We start from the raw sequence: 25,099 nt of genomic DNA, 5'->3' as shown, positions 1-25,099 counted from the left end.
CCTGGAGGAAGGATGGGTGGTGGAAGAGATAAAGAACACTGCCCCACCTGGTTTTAACAGCTGGCCCATTAACAGAAGATATCCCCCAGTTATGAGGGATGGGTGATGAAAGAGATAAAGAAAACTGCTCTACCAGGTTTTAACAGATGGTGATAGAATACATACTTTTGGTTACATCTTGCATTGCAACCCAAGACACGGGGTCCATAAAAACCTCCCAAACACCAAGATGCAGCCCTGAAAATGCCTCCCAGGATTTCCCCATGTCTGGTCTCCCTCCTTTGGTGCTCAGGGGTTCTTCCCTGTCCCAGCTGCTGGGGGTCACGCTTGTACTGGGGGTCCCCTGTCTACTCAGTCCCTGACCTCTTCAGGCTGCTGGGAGTGCCAGGAATATGAAAAGTTCCCCCTGGTTCCATCTCCTCACATAGGGATGCTGAGACACCCCAGTATCCCCCCAAGGGGCATTTTCCATTAAGCTTTGAAGTTCTTCATTCTCCAAACATCCCCCCCCAAAAAGCAGAACCCAAGAAGGACCCCCCACGATATCTGGGCCAAGTTCCCCCTCCCCGGTCACCTGTGGGATGGGGGGTGATGATCCCATAGGTGGGGGGGCTGTGAATTCAGGGAGTGCTTGACCTCGTGGTTCCTTCTCCTTTTCCTGATCCTCCTATGTCCCTCCTTCAAACTGATGAAGCTGCTCAAGGCGTCAGAAGCAAAACTTCAAGTCCCTTGGAGCATCAATCAGCCCCACTGAGGGCAGGGACTGCCAAAGGCTCCCCAGGGACTGGTGAGAGCAGATCCTGGAGGCCAGGATTGCTGGGAGCCAAAGGCTCTGAGCAGGGAACTGCAATGCTGAGCCAGCCCTGGCTGGGTTGGAGGAAGCAGAAAGGCCAAGCCCTGAGCCCAGGCCTGGCCCAGCAGGGCCTGTCCCTCACGGGTGGCTCGGGGCTCTTTGTGGGGCAGTGAGATGTGAGGGGCAGCAAGGACAAATGCCATAAACCTGTGTGACACTCCAGATCCTTATGGAAACATTGGTCAGTGTGACACCATGGGAAGTTGTGGAACCAAGGGGATCATTGTGGCACTCTTGGGCCCATGGAACCAAGGGACCAGTGGGACACTCTGGGGCCTTATGGAAACAAGAGGCCACTGTGAGCCTGCAGGGCTGTAACACCCAAGAACACTTCAATGCTGGTGGTAACCAAAGGTTCCTGTACTTGAGTTTGGTGCACAGGAGAAACACCAACCAGATCTTCTCAACATGGACAGATGTAAAGAATATTCTTGGTAGGAAGGGACCCACAAGGATCAAGTCCAGCTCTTAAATGAATGGCCCACACAGAGATTGAACCCACAACCCACAGCAAAGGTGATGCTGGCACCATGCTCTGACCAACTGAGCTAAGAAGTCAAAATGACACAAAATTTTACTGGTAAAATACAGACAATCAAGGAATTTTGGCAAAGGGTTTAATACAACATCCAACTGAACATAAAACTCTTACCATAGCATTAACTTTGCAAACATAGCTCATTTAACCTAAAAAGTGTTAACCCTTAAGATGTTATGTATCCAGAAATGTTCCAGGTACATAGGAGTAGAAGGAGAAGAAATAGAGAACAGAAAGACAGAAAATCTACAGAAAGACACTTCCAGGATGATCCCAGTCACTCCCACTACAATCTCGGTCACCCCCAGTATGAGCTATGGCACCCAGTCACCCCCAGTATGGTTCCAGTCACACCCAGATCCTCCCAGTATGATTCCAGTCATGGCCAGAGTGACTCCCTGTCACTCCCAGGATGGGCCCAGTTGCTCCCAGTCACCTCCAGCATGGTTCCAGTCACAGCCAGCACCTTTCCAATCACTCCCATTATGATCCCAGCTAGTTCCAGTAGGATCCCAGTATGACCCCAGCATGGGCACAGCTGCTCCCAGGATTATCCAGGGTGGTTCCAGTTGCTCCCATTTACCTCCACTGTGGATTCAGTCACTCCCAGTCTATCCCAGTTGTTCCTAGTCACTCCTCAGGTGCTTCCAGCCTGATCCAAATCGCTCCCAGCCACTACCAGTCACCCTGAGTGCAGTGCCAGTTGCTGCCAGTATGCTCCCAGTCTTGCCCAGGATGGCCCAGCTGCTAGCACTGTGATCCCAGTAGGATGCCAGTTGCCCTCAGCATGTCTCCAGTTGCTCCCTGTTCCTCCCAGTGTGATCCAAATTGCACGCAGTTGCCCCCAGTAGAGTCCCAGTCCCTCTCCAGATGATCCCAGCCCCTCCCAGCAAGGTCCCAGTCATTCCCAGCTGCCTCCAGTGAAGACCCAGTCACTCCCAGTTCCTCCCAGTTTTTCCCAGCATGGGGTCCCAGTTGTCCCCAGCATGAGGTCCCAGTTGTCCCCAGCATGGTTTCTATTTGTTCCCAGTGTGTTACCATTCATCCCCAGTATGGTTACAGACTCTCCCAGTATATTCCAGTTGCCCTCAGCATGTCCATAGGCATTTCCAGATACTCCCAGTAATCCCAGTCAGGTGCTCGTTATTCCAGTAGGATCTCAGTCACTCCCAGTATATCCCAGTCCAGCACTCCCTGAATTCACTGTCCCCCAACTGTGGGATCATCATCCCCCCTCCCACAGGTGACCAGGGTTGGGGAGCTCGGCCAAATATCCTGGGGGGTTCCTGGGTTGGGTTTTTGGGGGTGATGATTGGAGAATGAAGAACTCCAAAGCTGAGCAGAAAATGGCCCTTGGGGGGACATTTGGGGTTCCCAGTGGCAGCTGCTGGCAGAGGCAGCCTGGAGGAGCAGAGCCCTGTGTCCCCCAGGATCCCAAAGTGGGGAGCCCAGAGAAGGGGAGCACCGCAATTCACGGCACCCTCAACAACCTGGAGAGAGGGTGGGGGGTCTCCATGGACCACCTGCACCCCCAAGAAGAGACTAAGGGGAGCAGGGACCCCAGGATCATCAAAACTTTCAGCATTCCTAAGTGGGGAGATGGAAAGGGGGGAAACTTTTCAGATTCCTGGCACTCCCAGCAGCCTGAAGAGATCAGGGACCGAGTAGACAGGGGACCCACAGTACGAACCCCAGAAGCTGGAATGGGGAGGAACCCAGGAACACCAAAGGGGAGAGACCAGAGATGGGGAACTCCTGGGAGACATTTTCAGGGCTGAACCTTGGTGTTTGGGAGGTTTTTAAGGACCCCATATCTTCGGTTGCAATGCAAGATGTAACCAAAAGTATGTATTCTATCACCATCTGTTAAAACCTGGTAAAGCAGTTTTCTTTATTTCCTTCATCACCCAGCCCTCATAACTGGGGGGATGTCTTCTGTTAATGGGCCAGCCGTTAAAACCAGGTGGGGCAGTGTTCTTTATCACTTCCACCACCCATCCTTCCTCCAGGGGGATATCTTCTGTTAATGGGCCATTGAGTCTCAGTGCAGGAATGATAAAATGACATCATCCCATTGTGAGATGCTCCACCCAGGGGGAGGAGCCAAGCATTCCTGCATGGATATAATCAGAGCATCAAAGCACCACAGGCAGTCTTTGTCCACTGGATTCCCAGAGGAGAGACCAGACCCATCAACAACACCGGAAATTCAGAGGTAAGCTAAAATATTCTACAGGATCATTGCTTCAACAGAACCACATCTGTCACTCCAGGAGGACTGCAGCCACCATTTAATCAGACTGCTTTCAATACCATGACCAACAGGGTGTCAGGTTGTATTCTGACTCTCTCAGAGAGCTGTTTTTTTGTTTTTTTTCTTTTGTACTGCTGCATTTTCATTTTCCTTTCTTTAGTAAAGAACTATTATTTCTATTCCTATATCTTTATCTGAGAGCACTTTGATTTCAAGATTATAATAATTTGGAGAGGGTTGTTGCTTACATTTTTATCAATTTCAATGGTGGTTTCTGCCCTCCCTAGCAAACACCTTTCCTTTCAAACCAAGACCCCCCAGATACCCAGGGACTTCTAGAGAGGGACTTGGACAGAGGGACCTTCAAATTCAACGTGCTCATTCATTGTTTTCTCCCAAACCAGGAGTTTCCAATCCCAAACTTTGGCTGGATGGATGAGAAGGCTGCAAGGAAGAGGAAGATGCTCCAGGACACCCAGGCAGGTGAGGAGGAAGTCAGTGCCCCTTTCCCCCTCTCTCCTGCTCCATCTCCCAGCCCAGCCTGGCCCCCGGCTGCAGGACAACCCCGCTGCCGACGCCGTCCTGCCGGGGACGCACTGGGGGGATCTCCTTCCCCTTCCCTCTGGCACGGAGGCAAATCCCATCCTCTCCTTGTCCTTCCTCCCCCAGACAAGGAGCTGAGGATGGAGACCAGGGAGGACAAATCCCCATTGCAGAACCTCGTGGAAGAGGCAATTTTGAGCAGCTCCACAATGCAGGAATCCAATGGGGAGGAAAAGCTCCGGAGATCCCACAGGAGGAGGGGCTCCAAACCCATCCCAGGGTGCTCTGAGGAGGAAAGACCCACCCTGTGCCAGGAAGGCGGTCGGAGATCCAGCCAGGGCTCTGAGCTGGTGGTCCATGAGCAGCCTCAGGATGGGGAGAAGCCCTACAAGTGCTTGGAGTGTGGGAAGAGCTTCAGCCGGAGCAACAGCATGATCTGCCACCAGATGATCCACACTGGGGAATGGGCCTATCAGTGTGGGGAATGTGGGAAGGGCTTCAGCTTCAAGTCCCAACTTGTCATCCACCAGCGCATCCACACTGGGGAGAGGCCCTATGAGTGTCTCCAGTGTGGGAAGAGGTTTCAGACCAGCTCCAATCTCCTCCTGCACCAGCGGATTCACACGGATGAGAGGCCCTTCCGCTGCCCTGACTGCGGGGAGGGCTTCAAGCAGAACTCCACCCTCATCACCCACCGGCGCATCCACACTGGGGAGAGGCCCTACAGGTGTGGGGAATGTGGGAAGAGCTTCAGCCACAGATCCAACCTCAATACCCACAAACACATCCACACTGGGGAGAGGCCTTACAAGTGTACCCAGTGTGGGAAGAGCTTCTCAGACAGGTCTAACTTTGGCAGACACCAGTGGAGGCACCAGTAAGGGAAGCCCTACAAGTGCCTCAAAATACAGGAAGAGCTTTGTGCACTGCTCCAGCTTCATCCGCCCATGGAGAATCCACGTTGGAAAGAGACCTGGTGATCCATGTTCCCCGGGATCCATTCTGGGAACACACCTGTATCTTTTCCTGCCCATGGCAATGTAATGATGTGGGATCAAAGAATGTGAGACTGTGATCATGGTCCATTATATTCAATCCCATCTCAGGTCATTGCCAGGGGCAGGAAAAGGACTACCTCTCTCTCACCAGAGAAAAGTGTCCTTTCTTGGCAGGAGGAAATACGTGGCCAGGAAGAGTCATTTGGTGGTATTTTAGTTTTCCCTGTGAATGGTTTGTATTATCCTTTCTGTTACCAAAATTGTTTCTGTGTCTGTTTGTTCCTTATCTCGTTGCTGTTCTCAATAAATTGTTCTTATCCCAGCCTGGGATCTTTGCCTTTTGTGCTTTCCATGGGAGGCGGGAGGGAAGCGAGCAGCAGCGCGGTTTCAGCAGGAGCAGGAAATTGGGGAATGCCATTCCTGAAGCCCAGCCCATGGAAACCGAGCATCCCAGCTGGTGCCAGGCCTGGTTGCCATGGCAGCAGCCTTGGGAGCGGGTCCCTGGCTGGGGGCTGCGGGAACCTCTTCCCTCTGGTGCCCAGGGACAGGAGTGGAGGGAGCGGCTGGAGCTGAGGCAGGCAGGTTTAGGCTGGATGTGAGGAAAAGGTTTTTCCCGCGAGGCTGCTGGGGCACTGAACAGGCTCCCCAGGGAAGGCTCCCAGCTCCAGGGCTGGCTGAGCTCCAGCAGCGTTTGGCCAGCGCTGCCAGGCCCAGGCTGGGATTGTTGGGGTGTCCTGTGCAGGGCCAGCAGTTGGACTGGAGGATCCCCATGGCTCCCTCCCAACTCAGCCAATTCTGTGGCTCTGGGATCCCATGAGCCTGGGGATGGGACTGCAAATGGTTGCCATGGCAACGGGCTCTGGCTCCAGGTCTGAGCTGGTGTCCATGGCAACCACCCCTGGCATGGGGTCTCCATGGAGCTGCCAAGGGACTGACCATAGCAACAGGGGCTGTGATGGTTGCCTACATTTCAGATTTGTTACTGGCCCTCAGATGGGCTCCATGGCAACATTCCAAGTGTCTCCAGGCTATTCAGGAGCCGGAATGTGACACGCACTCCCAGGGGCTACACAGAGACCTCCCAGGAGTCCCCAGGCTGCCAAAGAGCCGGGATGTCACAGACACTCTCAGGGCTTCCTGTCATGGGCAGAGTAGGAGCTTCAGGCAAAAGCTTTATTTCTTTATTGGAGAAATTCCTGCTGAGTCATGAGGTGGAGAAATGACACCCAACAGCCAACAGGGATCCTCAAACCCCTCTGGGATGCCTCGACTTTTAAATTCTTTCTAAGAGAGGAGACTGGGAGTAGCTGGATCCAATCCCAGCTCCAGAGTTTGTCAGAGGTTTATGTGTAAATATTTGACAGGTGGAACTGAACCGTAATGCAATTTCTCCCACACGATTAACAATGGTATACCAGAGATATTGATATAAATACAGCTATTGATTCTGATCAATTGATTGTGATCATGATTAGAGAGAAGGATTTATTTACACCACAGAGTAAATAAAAAAGTTATTTACTCTAGAGTACAGGAGCTATAACAATTATTAGACTACAGTGCTCTAGGGAGCAATTTTGAAGTAAACAGGGCTTTGCTGGAGTTGTTTGAGCTCATTCCAGGCACAGCCTCCTGCTCCAGCAGGAACTGCCTTTCCTGTGCCATGGCCAGGGCAGATCCTGCTGCAGGAAAAGCCCCAGGCCAGCCCCAAGCCAGGGAAGGGCTCGGGCACAAGTGCAGAGTGCCGTGCTGGGAGCTGTGCCAGGGACAGCCTGAGGCACCAAAGGCACCTTGGCAGCAGCAGCTGCTTCCAGGCCATGGCCAGAAGGCTCCCTTGGCACCCCGGCCTGGTGGCCAGCACTGCAGAGCTGCTGCTTCAGGGCTCATTTCTGGCTGGGCTCTGAAAAGCCACTGCTGCTCCAGGAGCCTGACTGGGAAGCAATTGGCCCCAGCACCTTGGGGACAAGATAATAATGAAACAACTCTTCATGGCAGCAGAGACAAGGCAGGGGCAGAGGAAAGGGGAGAGCCAGGCCCAGGGGACATGGCTGCAATGGTGATGGCTGTGAGGTCAGTGCCACTGCAGCAGCCTGGCTGGCCCTCAGCAGACATTCTGACCAGGAGCGCTGTGAGGGCACCCAGCACATCAGAGAACCCACACAATTCCAAGGATGAAACAGCAATTCCATCCTTGGGGAGGGGAGGGGCTTTCACTGTGTCAGGTTGCACAGAGCTCCTGCTCTGGGAGCATTCCTGGGATGGGGCATCCATTTCTCTGGAAAAGCAGTTGCAGTTTTGTGCCACTCTCATTGTAAAATATTTCCTCCTTCTAACAAATCCAAATCCACTCTAGATCACTTTAAAGATATTGATCCTTGTTGTGTCATTGCAAGATCTGTGAGGAAATAACTTTGACCAGTGTTTCCATCTTCACAGACCTTGGAGAGGACCCAAAAATCTCCCAGGATGGGGTTTGGAGGCCTCATCACATAAGCAGCAGGTAGAGGCTGAGGGCCCTGGGCTGCGCAGCTGCAAGGCCCTGCCTGAGGCAACTTGTGCAGCCCTTTGGCCATGGCTGCTGGCCCTGGGCCTGAGGCCAGCAGGGGACAAGTGACCCTGGCAGCCCTGGGGCCTCATTGCCTCCTTGTCCCTGCTCAGCAGCCTGGCAGGGGCCGCCCCATGGTGCTGCCCTTGGCATTGCACATCCCCACATGCCAGTGGCCCGGGAAGAGCCCTGAGCAATGAGGGAGGGACAGCATCTGCCTTGCCAGGGGCTGGGGCTCAGCCCTTGGCCCTTGGCATTCCTGAAACACATCCAGCTTTGCTCAGCACCACAGACACCTTTCCCTTGCTTGTCCCCAGCTGCCATCAGGGCCTCCAGTCTTCTGCTCTGCCTGGAACCTGGGGACGCTTTCTCACTCGTGTCTCTCATTTCAACTACAAGAAACTTCAGTGTTTCCATCTGACTTGGAGCTCTTGAGGAGTTTCTGGAGCACACTCTGAGGGACTGAGTGTGATGCCAAGAGCCCCACAGGCCCGAGAGGGTGATGAAAGTGCTGGTGCTGTGTCTGTGCTGCTGAGCTGGGCCGGGCTCCTGGCCCAGAGGCAGCTCCTGGCAAGGGCAGCGCTGCAGAGAGACAGCTCTGGCCAGGAGCAGCTCCTGAGCACAGCCCAGCAGGGCTGGGGCCCTGCCAGGGCAGCTCAGGGACACAGAGAGCAGGCCCAGACAGAGCTGCCAGGGGCTCAGCACTGGCAGGGGCTGTGGGATGTGCCAGAGGTGGCTGTGTCACAGCAGCACCTCTGTGTCTGTGTCCTGGAGCCCCAGAGCAGCTGGGATGTCAGAAAGGGGCTGTGTGACAGCTCCGAGTGGGTTGTTTGAGGTCACAGCTGGGGCTGTGACATGACAGAGTTTGTTGTGTGATGTCACTGAACAGCTACAGCATCATAGAGGGGATTCTGTGACAGCACAGAGCAGGCTGTGACTTCAGAGTGTGGCTGTATGACATCACAGTGTGGCCTGGGTGATATCACTTAGTGGGTTGTGACATCACAGAGAGGGCTGTGACACCAGAGGTTAGATGTACAACATCACAGAGAGGGTTGTGACATCACTGAGCAGACTGTGAAGCCACATGGTTGTGATATGAAATCCTAGAGTGGGCAGTGACATCATAGAAAAGCCATGTGACATCTCAGGACAGGTTGTATGACATCACAGTGCCAACTGTGACATCACAGAGTGAACAATGACATCAAATGTGGCTGTTTGACATCACAGAACGCTATGTGACATCACAAGGTGTTTTTGTGGCATATAGGAAGAGACATGACATCACAGAAAGGTGGTGTGACATCCCAGGGCAGGTTGTGTGATGATGAGTTCGGTGGGAGAAATGCAGCACTCAATATGAATGATCAGCAAGTCTCGTTTATTGGTAACTCTAGCACCACTTATATAGCATCAATAATTAGGCTCATACATAGTGCAAAAAGCAAGCTCATTATTGGATACTTCATTTAAGGTCAACTCCACCTAATTCTACATTCCTGTGATCGCTCATCTATGCTGAATTCACATTCTTCTGATCACAGCGTCCTGTTCTCAGTTAACAGTTATCAGCAAGGCCTTCCTGACTTTGCAACATCTCACACCAACTGTACTCTATTGTCTAATTCTTTCCCAGCTAACTGCTGCATGGGAATATGACCTTTGCTCTCTAGCCATTCCTCTATAGTGTGACACCACTGAGTGGGCTGTGACATCCCAGGTGGCTGTGTGACATCTCGAGGTCACTGGGGAGGTCACTCTGCCCCGACCTCCTTCACAGTTCCACCCAGAGAAGTCCAACGCTGCCCTTGCAGCAGCCTGTCTGCACAGAAACACTTCCAGGGCTCTCTGCATTTCCCTTCCCTCACTCTTGCCTCACTCACACACCTCCCAACAACCCACTTGCTGCTTTCAGCTGCAAGGAGTTCAAAGCTTGTCTGTCCTTCAGCAGCTGCTCTAATTCTGCCTTCAGACAACTCTGGGGTTGTGTTTATTGTAGAACTCCCTGTGTGTCTGAAACATTCCTTGTGTGGCTCTGCCTTGGGGAAGGGGAACCTCCTTGGTGGCACCTTGGGCTTGGCACACACTTGAGGAGGGTGTCTGTTTTCCATGGGGAAACTCAGCAGTTTTAGATTGCTAAAATCAAAGAAGGAAAACCCCTCTTTGCCTGAGTGCAGCCAGTTCTGTGAGCAAAGCAGGTCCCAGGAGAGTGAGGAGAGACAGGATGGGGCTGGGGAATGTGGAGCAAGGTTGTCCCCACTGGGTCAGACCTCAAGGCACAGCTTCTCTGACCTGGCCACACCTCCTTAGGAGAGACCCTGGATCAATATCCATCACTGAATGCTGCAATCATCTCTGCTCTAAAGAGAACAGGAATAAAAGACACCCTTTGAAACAGGAATACATATTTCTTAGAAGTTCTTCAAGCTATTTCTCCAGAACTATTGTAGGAAACTTTCCTGAGAACTGCACCAGACCAGAGGGAAATCAAGGCACAGCCATGGTTTGTTAGGATTTGCTTGATCCTAATGAGCCCCATGGTGCATTTGGAGCTGAGCCCTTCAACTTCAGGACCTGAGAGGAGACTGCACAAACCTTTCCAGGAGTCCAAGTCAGAGGAAAAACCCAAAGTGTCTCCAGGCATTAATGGGTGCCACTGAGGTCCATCCCCAACACAGGCTCCTCATGGACTCCTTGGAGGAGAGAACTGGAGGCCAGGATTGCACAAAAACCTCCCAGAGACTCAGTGTGGAAAGGAAAATCCAAAGTAGCTGAAAAAGCCCTGAGTATCTCAAAGTATTGATGAGCCCCACTGAGTGTCAATGCAAAGCTCCCAAGGGACTCGTTAAAGCAGATAATTGGGGCCAGGATTGCACAAACTTCTCAGAGACTCAGGGTGGGAAGGAAAAAGGAAAGTGCCTTAAGAACCTGAAGTACCTTGAAGCATTAATGAGCCCCACTGAGTGTTGTTACTGACAAAGCCTCTCAAGGGACTAATTACAGCAGATAATTGGAGGCCAGGATTGCACAAAGCTCTCAGAGACTCCAAGGCAAAAGCCAAAGTCCTTTGAAAAAGCTGCAGTCCCTGGGAGCATGAAGGAGCCCCCAGGGCCATTCCTGAGCAAGGCTCCCCAGGGACTCCTTCCAGCAGATCCCTGAGGCCACTGGCATGTGGGCTAGGGGGGATGCTGAGGGCAGGCCAAGGGGGTGACAGTGGCCAGCCTTGCTGGGGCTGTGCCAGGAGGCCCCAGGGCCTCAGGACAAGGTGTCTCCTCACAGCCCTTGCTGGCACAGCTTTGGCTGCTGTGGCCCAGGGCACCAAGCCTTGGCTTCTCTTTGTCCCCAGCTGTCATCAGTGCCTCCAGTTCTCTGCTCTGCCTGGGGCCTGGCGACACTTTCTCAGTCACATCCCTCAGCGGGACCCATTAAAAGTGAAAGAAACTTTGGAGTTGGATTCTGACTTGGAGTTCTTGAGAGCTTTCTTCCCCTCCCTGTCAGGGACTGATGTTCAGGGCCTCAGCACAAAGCCCCAAGGGGCTCATTAAAGTCCTGCTGCTGTGTCTCTGCTGCTGAGCTGGGCCGGGCTCCTGGCACAGAGGCAGCTCCTGGAAACCAAGAAGAGCTTCAAAAGCACATTTCTCTTGCTGAGCAGCTCTTCTGCCAGCCCAGCAGGGCTGGGGCACTGCCTGCAGCCACCCTGGGCACAGCCCAGAGGCACAGAGAGCTTCAATCAGTCAGGGCTGGGAAGGTGCTGAGAAGTGCCTGGGGCAGAATCCCTGCCAGCCCTTGACACAGGAAGCCTCTGGCTGCAGGACAATGCAGCTGCAGCTCCTGGAGGCATCTCCTCAAGCTGGAACATGCCAGTGCCTACAGACTCTGTGAGTACATTCTCTGCCTGTCCCTTGTGCAGAGCAGCCAGGGGTGCCCAGGGCTGTCCTGCAGAGCAGGGTCCTGCAGCCCAGGGCGCTGTGCTGGGGCAGGGACTCTGCTGCCTGCCAGGGACAGCTCTCAGCCGGCCCGGGGAGCTGCTCCCAGCGCTGGGGAGAAGCTGTGGGGGGAAGGAGCCACCCTGAGCAGGGCAGGGGCTGCTGCTGAGAGGGGCTGTGTGGGGCAGGGCTGCTCCCAGCTCCAGTCCAGCCTGGACACAGCTCCAGAGGACACTTCCTAAAAGAAGGTGAGCCTGGGATTGATGTAAAGATCAGGAGCTTTCCTGAGACTATTTTCAATTTCTTTCTTTAAGCAGGGTGGGAAAGTTGAGATGATAGCAAAAAGATTTTTGCTTTTTATGCATTTTTAATATATTTTTAGATCTGTAAACTATTATTATGTAATTATTAAATTTTAATTCTTAATTAACTCTATTAAACTATTATTATATACTATACTATACTATACTATACTATACTATACTATTATATTATATTATATTACATTTATATTATAATTAAGGACAACTATTATCCTTAATTAACTCTAATATATTTCCTAACCTTTCTCTTAGATTTTAGAAAAATAATCTGATCTTCTAAATAGATTTCTGCAATACTGTATAGTCTTATCATCAGGGAGAGGAGCTACAAGAAGAACATTTTGTTTTGTAACCAGAATGTGAGCAGTCATAACAAAAAGTGGGGCATAGAAACCCTTGGACCTACTCTAATGGGTTGACTCAGGGGTGTGTAACTGGGGCAGCTGAATCTCCTATTGAATGTTTCTGTTAAATATCCTAATTAATTAATCTTAATAAATTGTTGAAATAAGGGGCCGGGTGCACCCCATCCCCACTGGGATACATGGAAGTTTCCAATAAAGGTCTGGTTTTTACTTTACTGTTCTAACACTGTTGCAAAGGTTTGGGGTTTTTTTCTCTTTTGATTATAGACAATGAAGGGGATGAGAGAAGCAGAAGAGGAATTGTAATCCCAGAATCACAGAACATTCTGAGTTGAAAGTGACACACCAGGAACAGCAAAGTAATGTTTGAACATGTACAGAGATGACAGAATTGTAAGTTTGGGTGCTCAGTCTCTCTGCTGGGAGGCCCCTAAACAGCCTAAATGCACTGCTCTGATATTGTCATTGGTATCTGGGGCTCTCAGGGAGGCTCTGGCATCTGCAGCAGCTGAGTCAGGCCCTGCCCTTGGGATTGCTGCCAGGCAGGTGTGTCCATGGGAATGGGGTGTCCCAGCTTCCCTGTGACCTGTGGGGCTGTGGGCAAAGCAGTCCATGGCAAAGGGGAATGAGCTGAGCCCCCTCCCTGAGATCCCATCATGGGCACACCTGGGGATCTCCTTGCTGTGTCCTTCCAAGCTCTGAGCTGCCCTCCTGGCTGCAAATCTGTGCCAGAGCCTCTCAGAGTTCCCTGAATGTCCCACAGGGAAGGGCAGAGATGCCACAGCTGAGGAAATGCTGTTGGCTCTGCCAAGGGAGCCGTGAGTGTCCTTGGCAGAGGGGGGTGCTGAGACCTTGCCCAGAGACCTTTAGAGAGGGTGAGACATTCAGGGATCCCTCTGCTCTGGGCAGGGTCTGGTTTATGCCAGGGTGACACAGGAGTGTGATTGTGCTCTGATTCCAGCCAAAGGTACAAACCCAGGGCACTTGGGAACAAGCCCATCCAGCCCCTCACCTTCCCTAAGCCACAGGGAATCCTTTGCCTCTCACATCTCTCGGTGGGAAATTCTGAGTGCAGCAGAAATGCTGGGGATTTCTGACCTCAGAGAACCAGGAATGATTTGTGGGCAGGAAAAGAATATTTAAAATTTCTTCCTGCTCTCAATATCTTTTAGAAGTGGGAATAAAGATGGCAACAAGCCCTTCTGCATTAGGAGTGATTCCCCTGACAAATCCTGAATATCCAGCTTTTCCCCTCTGTTACATGGCCATAAACCCAAGCAGCAGGGCAGGGATGGCTCCTGGAGAGCCCCCAGGCACGGGCCTGGCTGTTCTTGGCACACTCAGACAGCACAGCTGGAGATCAGTCAGGGACCTGGGTGAAGTTTTCCCAGAGCTGGAACAAGGGTGGGTGAATCCCAGCTGGACAGTGTACAGGGAATGGCCCAGGTTTGACTCAAAGCAGCCTCTCCTGACTTGTCACTGTCCTTTGTCCATGAACAGGTCCCCACGTGCAGCCACAGCAAGTGTCCAACAGCAGCTCCATCAGCCACTTCCTCCTGCTGGCATTGGCAGACACGCGGCAGCTGCAGCTCCTGCACTTCTGCCTCTTCCTGGGCATCTCCCTGGCTGCCCTCCTGGGCAACGGCCTCATCATCAGCGCCGTAGCCTGCAGCCACCACCTGCACAGCCCCATGTTCTTCTTCCTGCTCAACCTGGCCCTCACTGACCTGGGCTCCATCTGCACCACTGTGCCCAAAGCCATGCACAATTCCCTCTGGGACACCAGACACATCTCCTACACAGGATGTGTGGCACAAGTATTTTTTTTGTTTTTCTGTGCTGCAACAGAGTATTTTCTCCTGACCATCATGTGCTACGACCGCTACGTGTCCATCTGCAAACCCCTGCACTACGGGACCCTCCTGGGCAGCAGAGCTTGTGCCCACATGGCAGCAGCTGCCTGGGCCAGTGCCTTTCTCTATTCACTGCTGCACACAGCCAGTACATTTTCCCTGCCCCTGTGCCATGGCAATGCCCTGGGCCAGTTCTTCTGTGAAATCCCACAGATCCTCAAGCTCTCCTCCTCCAATTCCTACACTAGAGAACTTGGGCTCATTGCAGTCAGTGCCTGTCTGCTACTTGGCTGTTTTGTGTTCATTGTTTTCTCCTATGTGCAGATCTTCAGGGCTGTGCTGAGGATCCCCTCTGAGCAGGGACAAAGGCACAAAGCCTTTTCCACCTGCCTCCCTCACCTGGCTGTGGTCTCCCTGTTCATCAGCACTGGTACATTTGCCTACCTGAAGCCCCCCTCCATCTCTTCCCCATCCCTGGATCTGGCAGTGTCAGTTCTGTACTCAGTGGTGCCTCCAGTCCTGAACCCCATCATCTACAGCCTGAGGAACCAAGAGCTCAAGGCTGCAGTGTGGACACTGATGACTGGATCATTTCAGGAACATTAAACTGCTGGCCAATTTCTCCAAATCACTTGTTATAAAAGTAATCTTTGATAATTCTTAGTGGTTTCATATTGGATGTTTTCTTTGTTTTACTTTTTAGAACTTCTCCACAATAAAATATCATTGTTTCTGGCATTTCTCATTTTGTTTCTCTCTCCATCCTCCCTGTTGCCACAGACTGTGTCAATGAGGGGCTGTGCTCTTGCTGGCTTTAAAGGTACTAAAGGATCTCCCAGCAAAGTTTTCTCCAGAGATGCCCCTTTTGTTCCCTTCTCTGGAGCTGCAGCAGCAGTGTCTGTGTGCAGAGCTGGGGCAGATCAGTGCTGGCACAGCAGCTGTGCCCAGGAGCAGCAGCACTTGGTGTTGCCAGTGCTGCTCCCGTGCCACTGCCCCGCTGCCCTCCTGGCCCTGGTGTTGCTGCAGGGCCTGAGTGCTCTCGGGGCCGGGCACAGCCCTGGGGGTGGCAGTGCCGGGGCTGCAGCAGGGACAGGCCATGGGCACTGCTGGGGCAGCGCTGACGCCTCAGGGCATGGCCTGGGGGCTCCAGGCTCCTTGCCCAGGCTCTCTCAAGAACACGGCCAGGCCAAAGCTCAGCACAGAAAACCCCCGTGAGCAGCCCCAGGCTGGCCGTGGGCAGGCTGGGGGCAAACAGCATGGCTGGGGCTCTGCAAGGTCCCTGGGGGAGATGGGAAGGAGCAGCAGAGCAGGGGCTGATCCATCCCCACTGCGCTGGACACCCCAGGGCAGCGTCCCAGAGCGTCCTCACGGAGCTGCCAACAACATCCCCCTGTGCAGCCCTGGCCTCTCCCCCAGCTCAGAGAGGTGCTGCATCCTTGCAGGCACAGACACGGCAGCACTGGCTCAGGAGCCCCTGTTTGCACTGCCCAGAGCAGGCGTCAGCACCCCCATGGTGCTGCTGTGGGGAGATGAACCTGAGGGGGCACAAATGCCATCAGCCCCTGGGGCCAGGCAGGGCTGGGGGATGGGAGGGAAACCACTCAGGTTTGTCGTGGCCTCTGAAGTCACACAGAAAGTTTGTTCCCATGAGCTGTGAGTTTCCTGTGTCACTGCAGACATTGTTGCTCAGAGCCAGGGCTGCCTGGCAGCCACCCCCAAACTGCCCTGAGCATTTCCTTGGCTTCCCCTTTGCTTTCTTTACTCTTCCTGCTCCAGATTTCCTATTCATTTTGATTAATAACCCCAGCTCCCTCATCTGCTCCTCACAGGACTTGTGCTCCAGACCCCTCACCAGCCTTGTTGCCCTTCTCTGGACACGCTCCAGCTCCTCCATGGCCTTCCTAAATTGGGGGCCCAGAACTGGACACAGCACTCGAGGTGCTGCCCAACCAGTGCAGAGTAGAGGGGAGGAATCCCTGCCCTGCTCCTGCTGGCCACACTGTTCCTGATCCAGGCCAGGGGCCATTGGCCTCCTTGGCCACCTGGGCACACTGCTGGCTCATGCCCAGCCTGCTGTCCATCAGTGCCCCAGGTCCCTTTCTGCCTGGCTGCTGTCCAGCCACTCTGTCCCCAGCCTGGAGCACTGCAGGGGTTGTTGGGGCCAAAGTGCAGGACCTGGCACTTGGACTTGTTAAACCTCACCTTGTTGGGTTTGGGCCCTGGATCCAGCCTGTCCAGCTCCCTGTGCAGAGCCCTCCTACCCTTCAGCACATCAACACTCCCAGCCAACCTGGTGTCACCACAGTTCCATGGGGCCCTAGAGTGTCACAATGGTCTCCAGGATTCCATGAGGACTCCCAGCAATCCAATTTTGGATCATACTGGGAGTGGCTGGACTCATACTGGGAGTATCTGAGAATGACTGGGAACACACCATGCACATCATCCCCCATACAGGGGGTGACTGGGAGCAACTGGGAGCATGCTGGGAGCCAATGGCATCATACTGGGACTGACTGGGTTGATCTAGCCAGAGGCAACTGGGACCATCCTGGGAGTGCTGCCTTGTGACAAGGATCATACTGGAGCTTACTGGGCTCATACTGGTGTTGAAAGGGAACAACTGGGATCTCTGAACACCAAAGGTTCCTTTCCTGCTCACTGAAGAAGGAGCTTCCCAGTATCCATGTGTGAGGGGACCTTCACCTGAACCAGATGCTGTTAGGAGAAAAATCTGCCTGTGCTGGAAAATCCCACACAACAAGTCAATGCCAACAGAGCATTTTACTTTCACAACTTCCCTCCTGGAGCCACAGTCCTTTTGGATCACACAGCAAGCAAGAGAACAGCACAAAATACAAGGCTGTGTCCAGTTTTTGGCTAGGCCAGCAAACAGAGGGAGTGCCAGAGTTCACTGCCACAGACTCTCCCCCTGGGGAACAGAACCCCCCCAGGCTCCATTCCAAATGCTGTGCACACCCTGCTGGCTAAAAACAACCCCTTTTTAAAGAAGTTGTTGGCAGGAGCTCTCCCAAATAAATGGCATCCTAATGGCAATTTTCATTCAAAATCACCTCTGTCCCAAAGGAAGAACAGAAAGCCCACAGCAATCCCAAAGGCACATATGGTGCACCTGGGGAAATCCTCGACTTAGGGGCCCAGTGGGTTAAAAAATACCCATAAGAAGCCCCAGAGTGCAGAGTGCAAACTGCAGCAACCACTTGCTGGATCATTTTGGCTGTGCTGCACACGTCTGCAGACTGTCTGTTCCCCTGCCAGGACAGAAGGACACCCGTCAGGGGCTGGGCTGGCTGCTGAGAATGCCTCGGGCAGGAGGATCCTCAGGCAATGAGCAGGTGCCCAGAGCCGCTCTGACACTGAGGCCTCTGTGCCCCACAGCAACGGGAACACCACAAGGACACGGCAACGTTCCTGTGACATCACAGCAGCAGCTCCCCCAAAAACCGCCTGCAAGGTTCTCCTGGGTCACCAAGGAGCACAGAGGATCCTCAGAGGGCACAACCTATTGCTCAAGGGATCCAAGAGGAGCTCAGAAAATGCAGCAAATGAGGACACCCCACAGCCCAGCCTGAACACTGAGAAGGAACAAAGATGTGAGCAAACCAATGGAAACACAACTTTTGGTCACTGATGCTTCTGACTAAAACCAGCAAGGCTTGTTCCATCTGGGATCTTTGTTCTAGTTGTAGAAACAAGCAAGGTTCTGTACTGTCAATGTACAGAAAGCAGGAACTTGGGGGAAAGAAGGCTGAGAGTGCCAAAGCCTTGTGTGACTCCTTGGACATCTTGTGGCTGAGGGTGTCCAAGGCAATGGACTCACAAGCGGGGTCCCTGCCCTCCCCACTGACAGCTGCCATTTCTCCTTCAGCCCCACACGTGTCTCCAACAACCTCCTGTCAAGGGCCTCCATCCACACATTCCATCACCAGCCACAGATCCTCATCCACGAAGTCACCCAGCATCCCTGAGGCCACAGCAGGGAGTGCTCCTGGCATCTGGTAGAGCACTGTGGCTTTCCTGGGATCCTTCTGGTGCCTGTGGCTGAGAGGAGTGGGGTGGATGGAACCAGGACGGGTCACAGATCAGCAGCCCCACTGCAAGCAGTGCTTTCTCCTGCTGTGTGGGGACCGTGGGGTGACTGATATTGGGACTCCTCTGGCTTTGGCTCCTGCAGAGCACACAGTGGCTCAGACACTGGGCTGAGGGAAGGGGTGCCATGGAAACCCAGCACAGGCATTCCTCTTTGGAGAGGGGGTTCTGCAGGGAGAAAGGAGAAGAAGAGACTTTCCTGTCTGCTGAGATTCCCCCTCCTCCTTCAGCAGCCATTCCACAATCCATCAGTACCAGAGTTCATAGGATCACTTCCATGCCAGGGAGCACAAGGCACTCAAAACTGAACCCTGCCAGAGCCCAGCCCTGCCTGCCCATTTGGAGGGTGTGGGGGAATGGAATTTCAGCAGGAGTTGACTCACAATGATACTTTGCCACCTGTGGGTTTCTCACAGCCTTAGAAGGAGTTTGAGATCTCTGTCCCCAACACCTGCTCACCCTTCAAGTGCACACACGTGCCTGGGGGCAATTCAGGTTCCCTGGAGTGGTGGCTGCTTCCCTTGGAAACAGGAGCTGTTGTCTTTTCCAGTGTGCTTAACTCCCTTCTACCTATTAGAAAGTGGGTGAGTAAAGGAAATTACCCTGGAGGAAGGAGACCAGAAATGGGGAAAAGGATGAAACATGTCTGAATTACAAATGAAATCTATTTCAATTTATTTCTTTACTACTAATCTATTACAAACAAAAACATGTTTCTGAGCTGATTGTTTGGATTCAGAAGAATTATTATTCAAGAAATAAACTTGTTGTTATTATTATTTATTAGTATTACTTTTCACTGTCAAGACTTTTAAATCTTGGACATGAATAAAAATGGCTGGATGTCTCTCACTGGGAAAATTCCCTTGCTTTTCCCACTGGGTTTAAACTGTACAGTCATTTCCAAGTTGCCAGTGGATTCTAAAGATGGAAAATCCTGTTAATGCTGGGTTTGGTGTGGTTTGGAGCTGGGGAAGGGTCTCATCCCTTCCCAGAGGTGCCCCAAGCCCGCTCTGCTGCCACATCTGCACTCGCGGCCCCTCACGGCTGCCCTGCCCTGGGGACATGGTGGGACCCCTCCTGCCAGGGCTGAGGCTCCTCATGGCCCCTCACAGCCCCTCATGGCCCTTCACAGCCCCTCATGGCCCCATAGAACCTCTCATGGCCCCATAGAACATCTCTTGGCCCCTCACAGCCCCTCATGGCCCCTCACTACCCCTCATGGCCCCACAGAACCTCTCATGGCCCCACAGAACCTCTCATTTCCCCTCACGGCCCCTCACAGCCCCAGGGGCTCCTCCCAAAGGAGAAGGGGTCGGGCCCTGCTCACTCTCCTTTTATTTCGGTCCCTTCACAGGGCCGAGTAAAGAAAGGCTGAATGGAGCCTTTCCCCAGCGTTTCCCTCGGGGTTCATTGCGGGCTGAAGCTCTGTGCTGGCGCTGGCCCCAGCACCAACATCCCTGCAGCCCCCAAGGCCTTTGCTGTCCCCCCGTGTCCATTCCCTGTCCCCGAGTCCCGCCCGGCTCTGGCAGCAGCAGCAGCCGCAGCGCAGCGGGCGCAGGCCCGGCCCGGCCGGGGCTCCCGGCCAGGAGCAGCAGCAGCGCCGGCCCTTCCCACCTGCTCCTGCCTCGGCTTCCCAGGGCTTTTGCCAGGGCAATGCTGGACTACAGCAACACTCCCCCACAAACAGCCCTGATTCCTCAGGGCCCGCCTCTGCTGCCCTCAGCCAGCCCTCAGAGGAAGAAAGGATCGGGTTCCAGCGCTGTTTTCAGCCCTGTTTTACTCACCCTGAGGAGACAGCAGGAGGCTGTTGGTGCCTTGGCCTTGGCAATTGTAGATCCCGGCTGCTCTTGCCCCTCTTCTGCTTGCCACTTGAATTTTAGCAGTACAGCTGCCATTGCCTCTTTCAATCAGTGCTACCCACTGTGCTTTTGTCACGGGGAACTCAGGATTTTTGTTTCAGGCATCATGATCAGTAGAGATCAAAATGCTCCCAAGTCCCTGAGCACTAAGTCAAGGGGAATTAAAGCCACACAGGTCACATTTGCAGTGCTCAAACACAGCCCTGTTGCTGCTGCTGCTGCTGCTGAAATAGAATCAACTGACAGAGGCCATCACAGAAATTGCCTCTGCAGTGGCAAATAAAATGAAAAAATCCACCAGGAGAAAGAAAAACCAGAACTCCCCAACTCGCTTCATTGTTTCTTCTGAGCAGCAGAAGAAAAAGGAACAGGGCACCTTTCAGGCAGCTCCACAAGCTCAGGGTTCTCATTTCATTAGGAATCTGAGATGCAATGGGCCTTGTTAAAAGGATAAAAGCAAAGGGAATGAATTGGGAATTATTAGGAAAAAATGACCCTTCTTACACACAAAGTTCACCAAGTCATTCCCTGCATTTCTCCTTTTCACATTCTTTCTCTCATCCACTGAGAGCTCCAGCTTATCATGTTCTGCTGCTTATCATCAACTGATTGTGCTCTTGATTTCTCCCACTGCAAGAGATGTAGGATCATCTCAACTGAACACAGAAACAAACTCCCTCTGTCAGCCCATCTTCATGTTCCAGATCACTTTCCAGATGTCCATGGGGCTGTTGGAATGATGAGCTCTCCACTGCTGGCTGCAGGCTCTGGAGATTCTTTCTCCACATTCAGCCAGGCTTGTATTCCCCAACAATTCCTGGCAGCCCATCATGTTTTCTTCGGGTAGAAGAGGAACAATGAAAACCTCACCAATGGCACAACTCCCCTGTGCACAAGGAAAAGAAAGAACAAGTTGTCAAGTTCTTCAAACATTTGTCCTGCTTTGCTGCAAGAGTTGTGCTGCACTCACAGTGTGGGAAGCCAAGAGAAGCTGCAGCTGGGGGCACATCTTGTGACAGGAGCTGCGCCTTGTTCTCCAGGACAGGTTTTTGGAAAGGACAGACGGGGCTGGGGAGAAGATTCTGGGAAAATTGAAACAGCTTTTTTAAGAAATGAAAATAAAATCCAAAGAAACAAACAATATGTTTTTCTCTATTTTTCTCTTTTTTTTTTTTTCTCTATTCTCTATTTTTATGTTTTCCTTTTCCATCTTGCACTGTTTGTCCATCCCATTCATTCCAAATGGCTCTCACCTCTAAGATCTGAGACTTGGCAAGTTTTAGACCCTGTAAAATACCCTGAGCTATAGCCAGTTTGCCTTGCCCTGTTTTCCTTGGAAAGCAATGCTGGAGACACAAGTGCAGTGCTCGGCTCAGGTACAAATTCTGCATTGAGGGAATGTGCTCAGACGGTGTCTGAGCCTCAGCAGGGACAAGGCACAGCAGCAGCCAAGGGCATTGCTGTGCCCCTGTGCAGGAGTCCAGACTCTGGCTCTTGGCTCAGCAGGGCAAAGTTGCCGTGTTTGGCCAGGCTCAGGGGCTGCCCGGGGAGCGCGGGGCTCGGGGCGGGGCCGAGCGGGCAACGGACAAACGGACACGGGGACAAACGGCCCCGGTGCTTCAGTTGCAGCAGCAGCGGCAGCAGCAGCAGCGGCGGCAGCAGCAGGAAGCGAATTTAAAAATTTTCTGTCTCTCTTCTCCCTCTCCCGCGGTCCCGCATCCTCTCCCGGTCTCCCTTTCCCAGTGCCCCCTCATCTCCCACTTTCCTCTTTCCCCGTGCCCACCCGGGCCATGCCCCCAGCCCGCCCCCGGCCCCGGGCGGGGCTGCCCCGGCCCCGGCCCCGTCCCCGTCTCCGTCTCCATCCCCGGCCGTCCCTCCGCGGTCTCGCCTCCGCCCAGCTCTGGCTGTGCTGGCTCTGGCTGTGCTGGGCGGGCATCAGTGCCAGGGGCTGGGGCGGCATCGCTGCCCTTTGGCTTCACCTGGCCCGACCCCGACCCCGGCCCCGGCCCCGGCCCCGGCCCCGGCTCCTCCCGGGGCCCGCGGAGGACACAGGCGGTGCGGCCGCTGCCGCCGCCTCCGCTGCGGCTTCCCCGGCCCGAGCTCCGCCGCTGTCGCGTTCCAATGAGGGAACGCCTGCGGGTGCCCGGCCCGGGGAGCTCGGGGAGCGCTCGGGGGCCGTTCCTGGCCCCGGGCCGAGCACTGACGGCCGCGTCTCTTCCCCAGGGAAGGCGCAGCAGGCCCTGCAGCAGCGCTACCGAGTGGGGTCACTGCTGGGGCGCGGCGGCTTTGGCAGAGTTTTTGCGGCCACTCGGCTCTCGGACGGACTCCCGGTGAGCAGAGGGGCCGGCGGCGGGCGGAGGAGGAGGAGGGGGCGGAGGAGGAGGATGGGGCTGGACACGGTGGGCGGTGAGCTGAATCCGCTGTTCCCTTTGGCTTGCAGGTGGCCATCAAAAAGGTGCCACGGAACCGCGTCCGGCACTGGGGCGAGCTGGTGAGTGAGCGGGGCCAGCGGCAGAAGCCGGGCCGTGCCGGGCGGGGATGAGCCGGGGCCCGGCAGGGTGGGAGCCGCCAGGACACCTGGAGGGAGAGCGGGCGTGGGGCCAGCGGAGGGCACAGAGCATCCCGGGCTGGCTGAGGGCTTCCCGAGCCCTGGCACGGCCTCAGCCCCACTGACGGCACCGTGCTCCTCCCGCAGCCCGACGGCACCAGCGCACCCCTGGAGATAGTGCTGCTGGACAAGGTGTCCACAGGCTTCCCCGGTGTGGTGCAGCTGCTGGAATGGTTTGAGCTCCCCAGCACCATCGTGATGGTGCTGGAGCGCCCGGAGCGGTGTCAGGACCTGCGACGTTTCATTCGGGCACGGAGGTTCCTGTCCGAGGAAGAGGCGCGGGAGCTGTTCCAGCAGGTGCTGGCGGCCGTGCGGCACTGCACCAGCTGCGGGGTCCTGCACAGAGATATCAAACCTGAGAACGTCTTGGTAGACCTGGACACCGGCCAGGCAAAACTGATTGACTTCGGCTGTGGCACCTACCTGCAGGACACAGCCTACACTCAGTTTGCAGGTGAGCCCACACAGGGGTGGTGATCCCGGTCCTGGCATCTCCTGGCCCAACCTGGGTGTGGCAGCAGGGATTCTCCCAGGACTGGGGCTGGGGATGGGGCAGCCAGACTGACAAAATCCCCTGTGGGTGGGGATAGCAGAGAGGGGGAGCCAGAACCTGTGCACTAGCTGGTTTGGTGTACAGGTGAGAATGGGCTTGGACTGCTCTGCTCACCTGGTTTGCCTTGGTTCAAGATATTTTTTGGGCAATGCCAGCAGGGAGGATGTGGGTGTGGTTTTTCCCCAGCACTGAGTGGTTACTTCACTTTGTGTTTCATGGTCGGGCCTTGCCAGGGTTTCTGCTGCCCTCTTCCAGCACCAGTGGCTTCTTTTCCAACCCCAAGTTTGTACACAAGTCCCAGGTGCTGGTGAGAGGGCAGCAGGTCACCCCGTGTGCCACTGGGGCAGCCCCCACATGCCCAGGGATGCTGGGGCCAGGCTCTGGGAGCAGCAGCATCCCCCTGATGAGCTCCATCCATATTCCATAGGAACACCGTCATACAGCCCCCCGGAATGGAACGACTTCGGCTGGTACCATGGCGAGGCAGCGACCGTCTGGTCCCTGGGCATCCTGCTGCACGAGATGGTCTGCGGGGAGCACCCTTTCAGGAGGGGCAGGAACATCAGATGGGGCCAGCTCCCGCTGCCACAACGGCTCTCCCAAGGTGGATCCTCATCCCTGGGCACGGGGGGAACACCAGTGTTGGGAGACAGCAGCGGGCTCGTGAGCATCCCGCTCTGGCAGCTGCTGAGGAGGTGGCACATGTCCTGCTCTCCTGCTCTCCTCCAAAACAAAGAATTGATGGGAAAGTTTAGGCCCAGCTCTGAGCACATCCAGCATGGCCTGGGCACGGGAATAGTGGGGCAAAGCAGACAGGAGCCTTCTCCAACTGACCAGTGGTTTGTGGTTTCTCTCCCCAGACTGCCAGATTCTGATCAGGTGGTGTTTATCCCTGAACTCCTTGGACAGGCCCTCATTAGAAGACCTGTCCTGTGATCCCTGGATGCAGGATATTCATCAGCCCTAGAAGAAGGGAGGGAGCCACGGGCACAGTGATGCAGGGACCTGGTAAGTTACAGCTCCACACATGCCCTGGCAATCAGCAGCAAAGAAACCCAGACTTTTTTGTCCTGCCTGTGTCACTGCACTGGGGTCATCGAATGGGAACACACAGCCCTTGTGCTGGAGCTGAGCTGCTCTGCCCAGCACTGGTGGGCACCATCTGAGCTGGTTTTGCTTGTCCTGCTTCACTGACAGCCAGGCCCTGGGCAGAACCCTGACAGCCTGGTGTCACCCCAGGGAAGAAGGAGCCCCTGGAGAAGCTGTACCAGGTGGGGCTGCTGCTGCTGCTGCTGGAGACATGGAGGACAGCAGCAAGGATGACAACCTCTTCCTCCACCTGGCCAGCGGGAGCTGGTGATGATGGACTTTGATTCTGGCACCTTCTTCAAAGCCAGGCTCCACAGGGAATTTTCAGGTAAGTCCAGACCCAGGGGGATGCTCCCAGATTTGTGCATTGGCCGGGAACCAAAGGTTTCCCCTTTGCTGGGGCAGATGCAACTGATTCCTCAGTGGCTGCCCAGCTGGGTTTTGGCAGGGCTGGGGACGTGGGCTGGGGTGGTTACGAAATGGGAGTGGGATCCTGGCCCTGCCAACAGCCCCCAGCACCCACCGTGCCCCGGGCTGGGGCTGGGGCAGCCAGCCCGACACAAACAAACCCCCATGGCAGGAGCACAGGTGGGACTCCAGAACCTGAGCACGGCTGCTTTGCTGTGCAGGCAAGGAAGGGCTTGGGCTGCTCCACTCCCCTGCTTTGCTTTGGGAT

The 25,099-nt window shown here is 54.4% G+C and overlaps 1 protein-coding gene across 1 annotated transcript; it reads left to right on the top strand.

Annotated features, from left to right (window-relative positions):
* The first annotated feature begins 1,261 nt into the window (after positions 1-1,261).
* On the top strand, positions 1,262-24,336 carry LOC147645211 (serine/threonine-protein kinase pim-1-like). The gene is made up of 6 exons (XM_086874748.1): positions 1,262-1,271; positions 22,274-22,503; positions 22,614-22,664; positions 22,869-23,235; positions 23,762-23,938; positions 24,195-24,336. The coding sequence occupies exons 1-6, from the start codon at positions 1,262-1,264 to the stop codon at positions 24,299-24,301; spliced, it is 942 nt and encodes a 313-aa protein (XP_086730874.1). The 3' UTR covers positions 24,302-24,336.
* Positions 24,337-25,099: the final 763 nt, after the last annotated feature.

The sequence above is a fragment of the Cyanistes caeruleus genome, unplaced genomic scaffold, assembly GCF_971803275.1.
Source record: "Cyanistes caeruleus unplaced genomic scaffold, bCyaCae1.hap1.1 HAP1_SUPER_30, whole genome shotgun sequence".
Lineage (NCBI taxonomy): Eukaryota > Metazoa > Chordata > Aves > Passeriformes > Paridae > Cyanistes > Cyanistes caeruleus.
The sequence above is the reverse complement of the archived record's forward strand: the minus strand, read 5'-3'. Positions and strand labels throughout refer to the sequence as shown.

What these genes read in the sequence shown, in the direction of transcription:
- LOC147645211 (XM_086874748.1), top strand. An exon ending in GGCTCTCGGACGGACTCCCG is followed by an intron (nt 22,504 to 22,613) that starts GTGAGCAGAGGG and finishes TTTGGCTTGCAG; the next exon opens with GTGGCCATCAAAAAGGTGCC. An exon ending in GCCACAACGGCTCTCCCAAG is followed by an intron (nt 23,939 to 24,194) that starts GTGGATCCTCAT and finishes TTCTCTCCCCAG; the next exon opens with ACTGCCAGATTCTGATCAGG.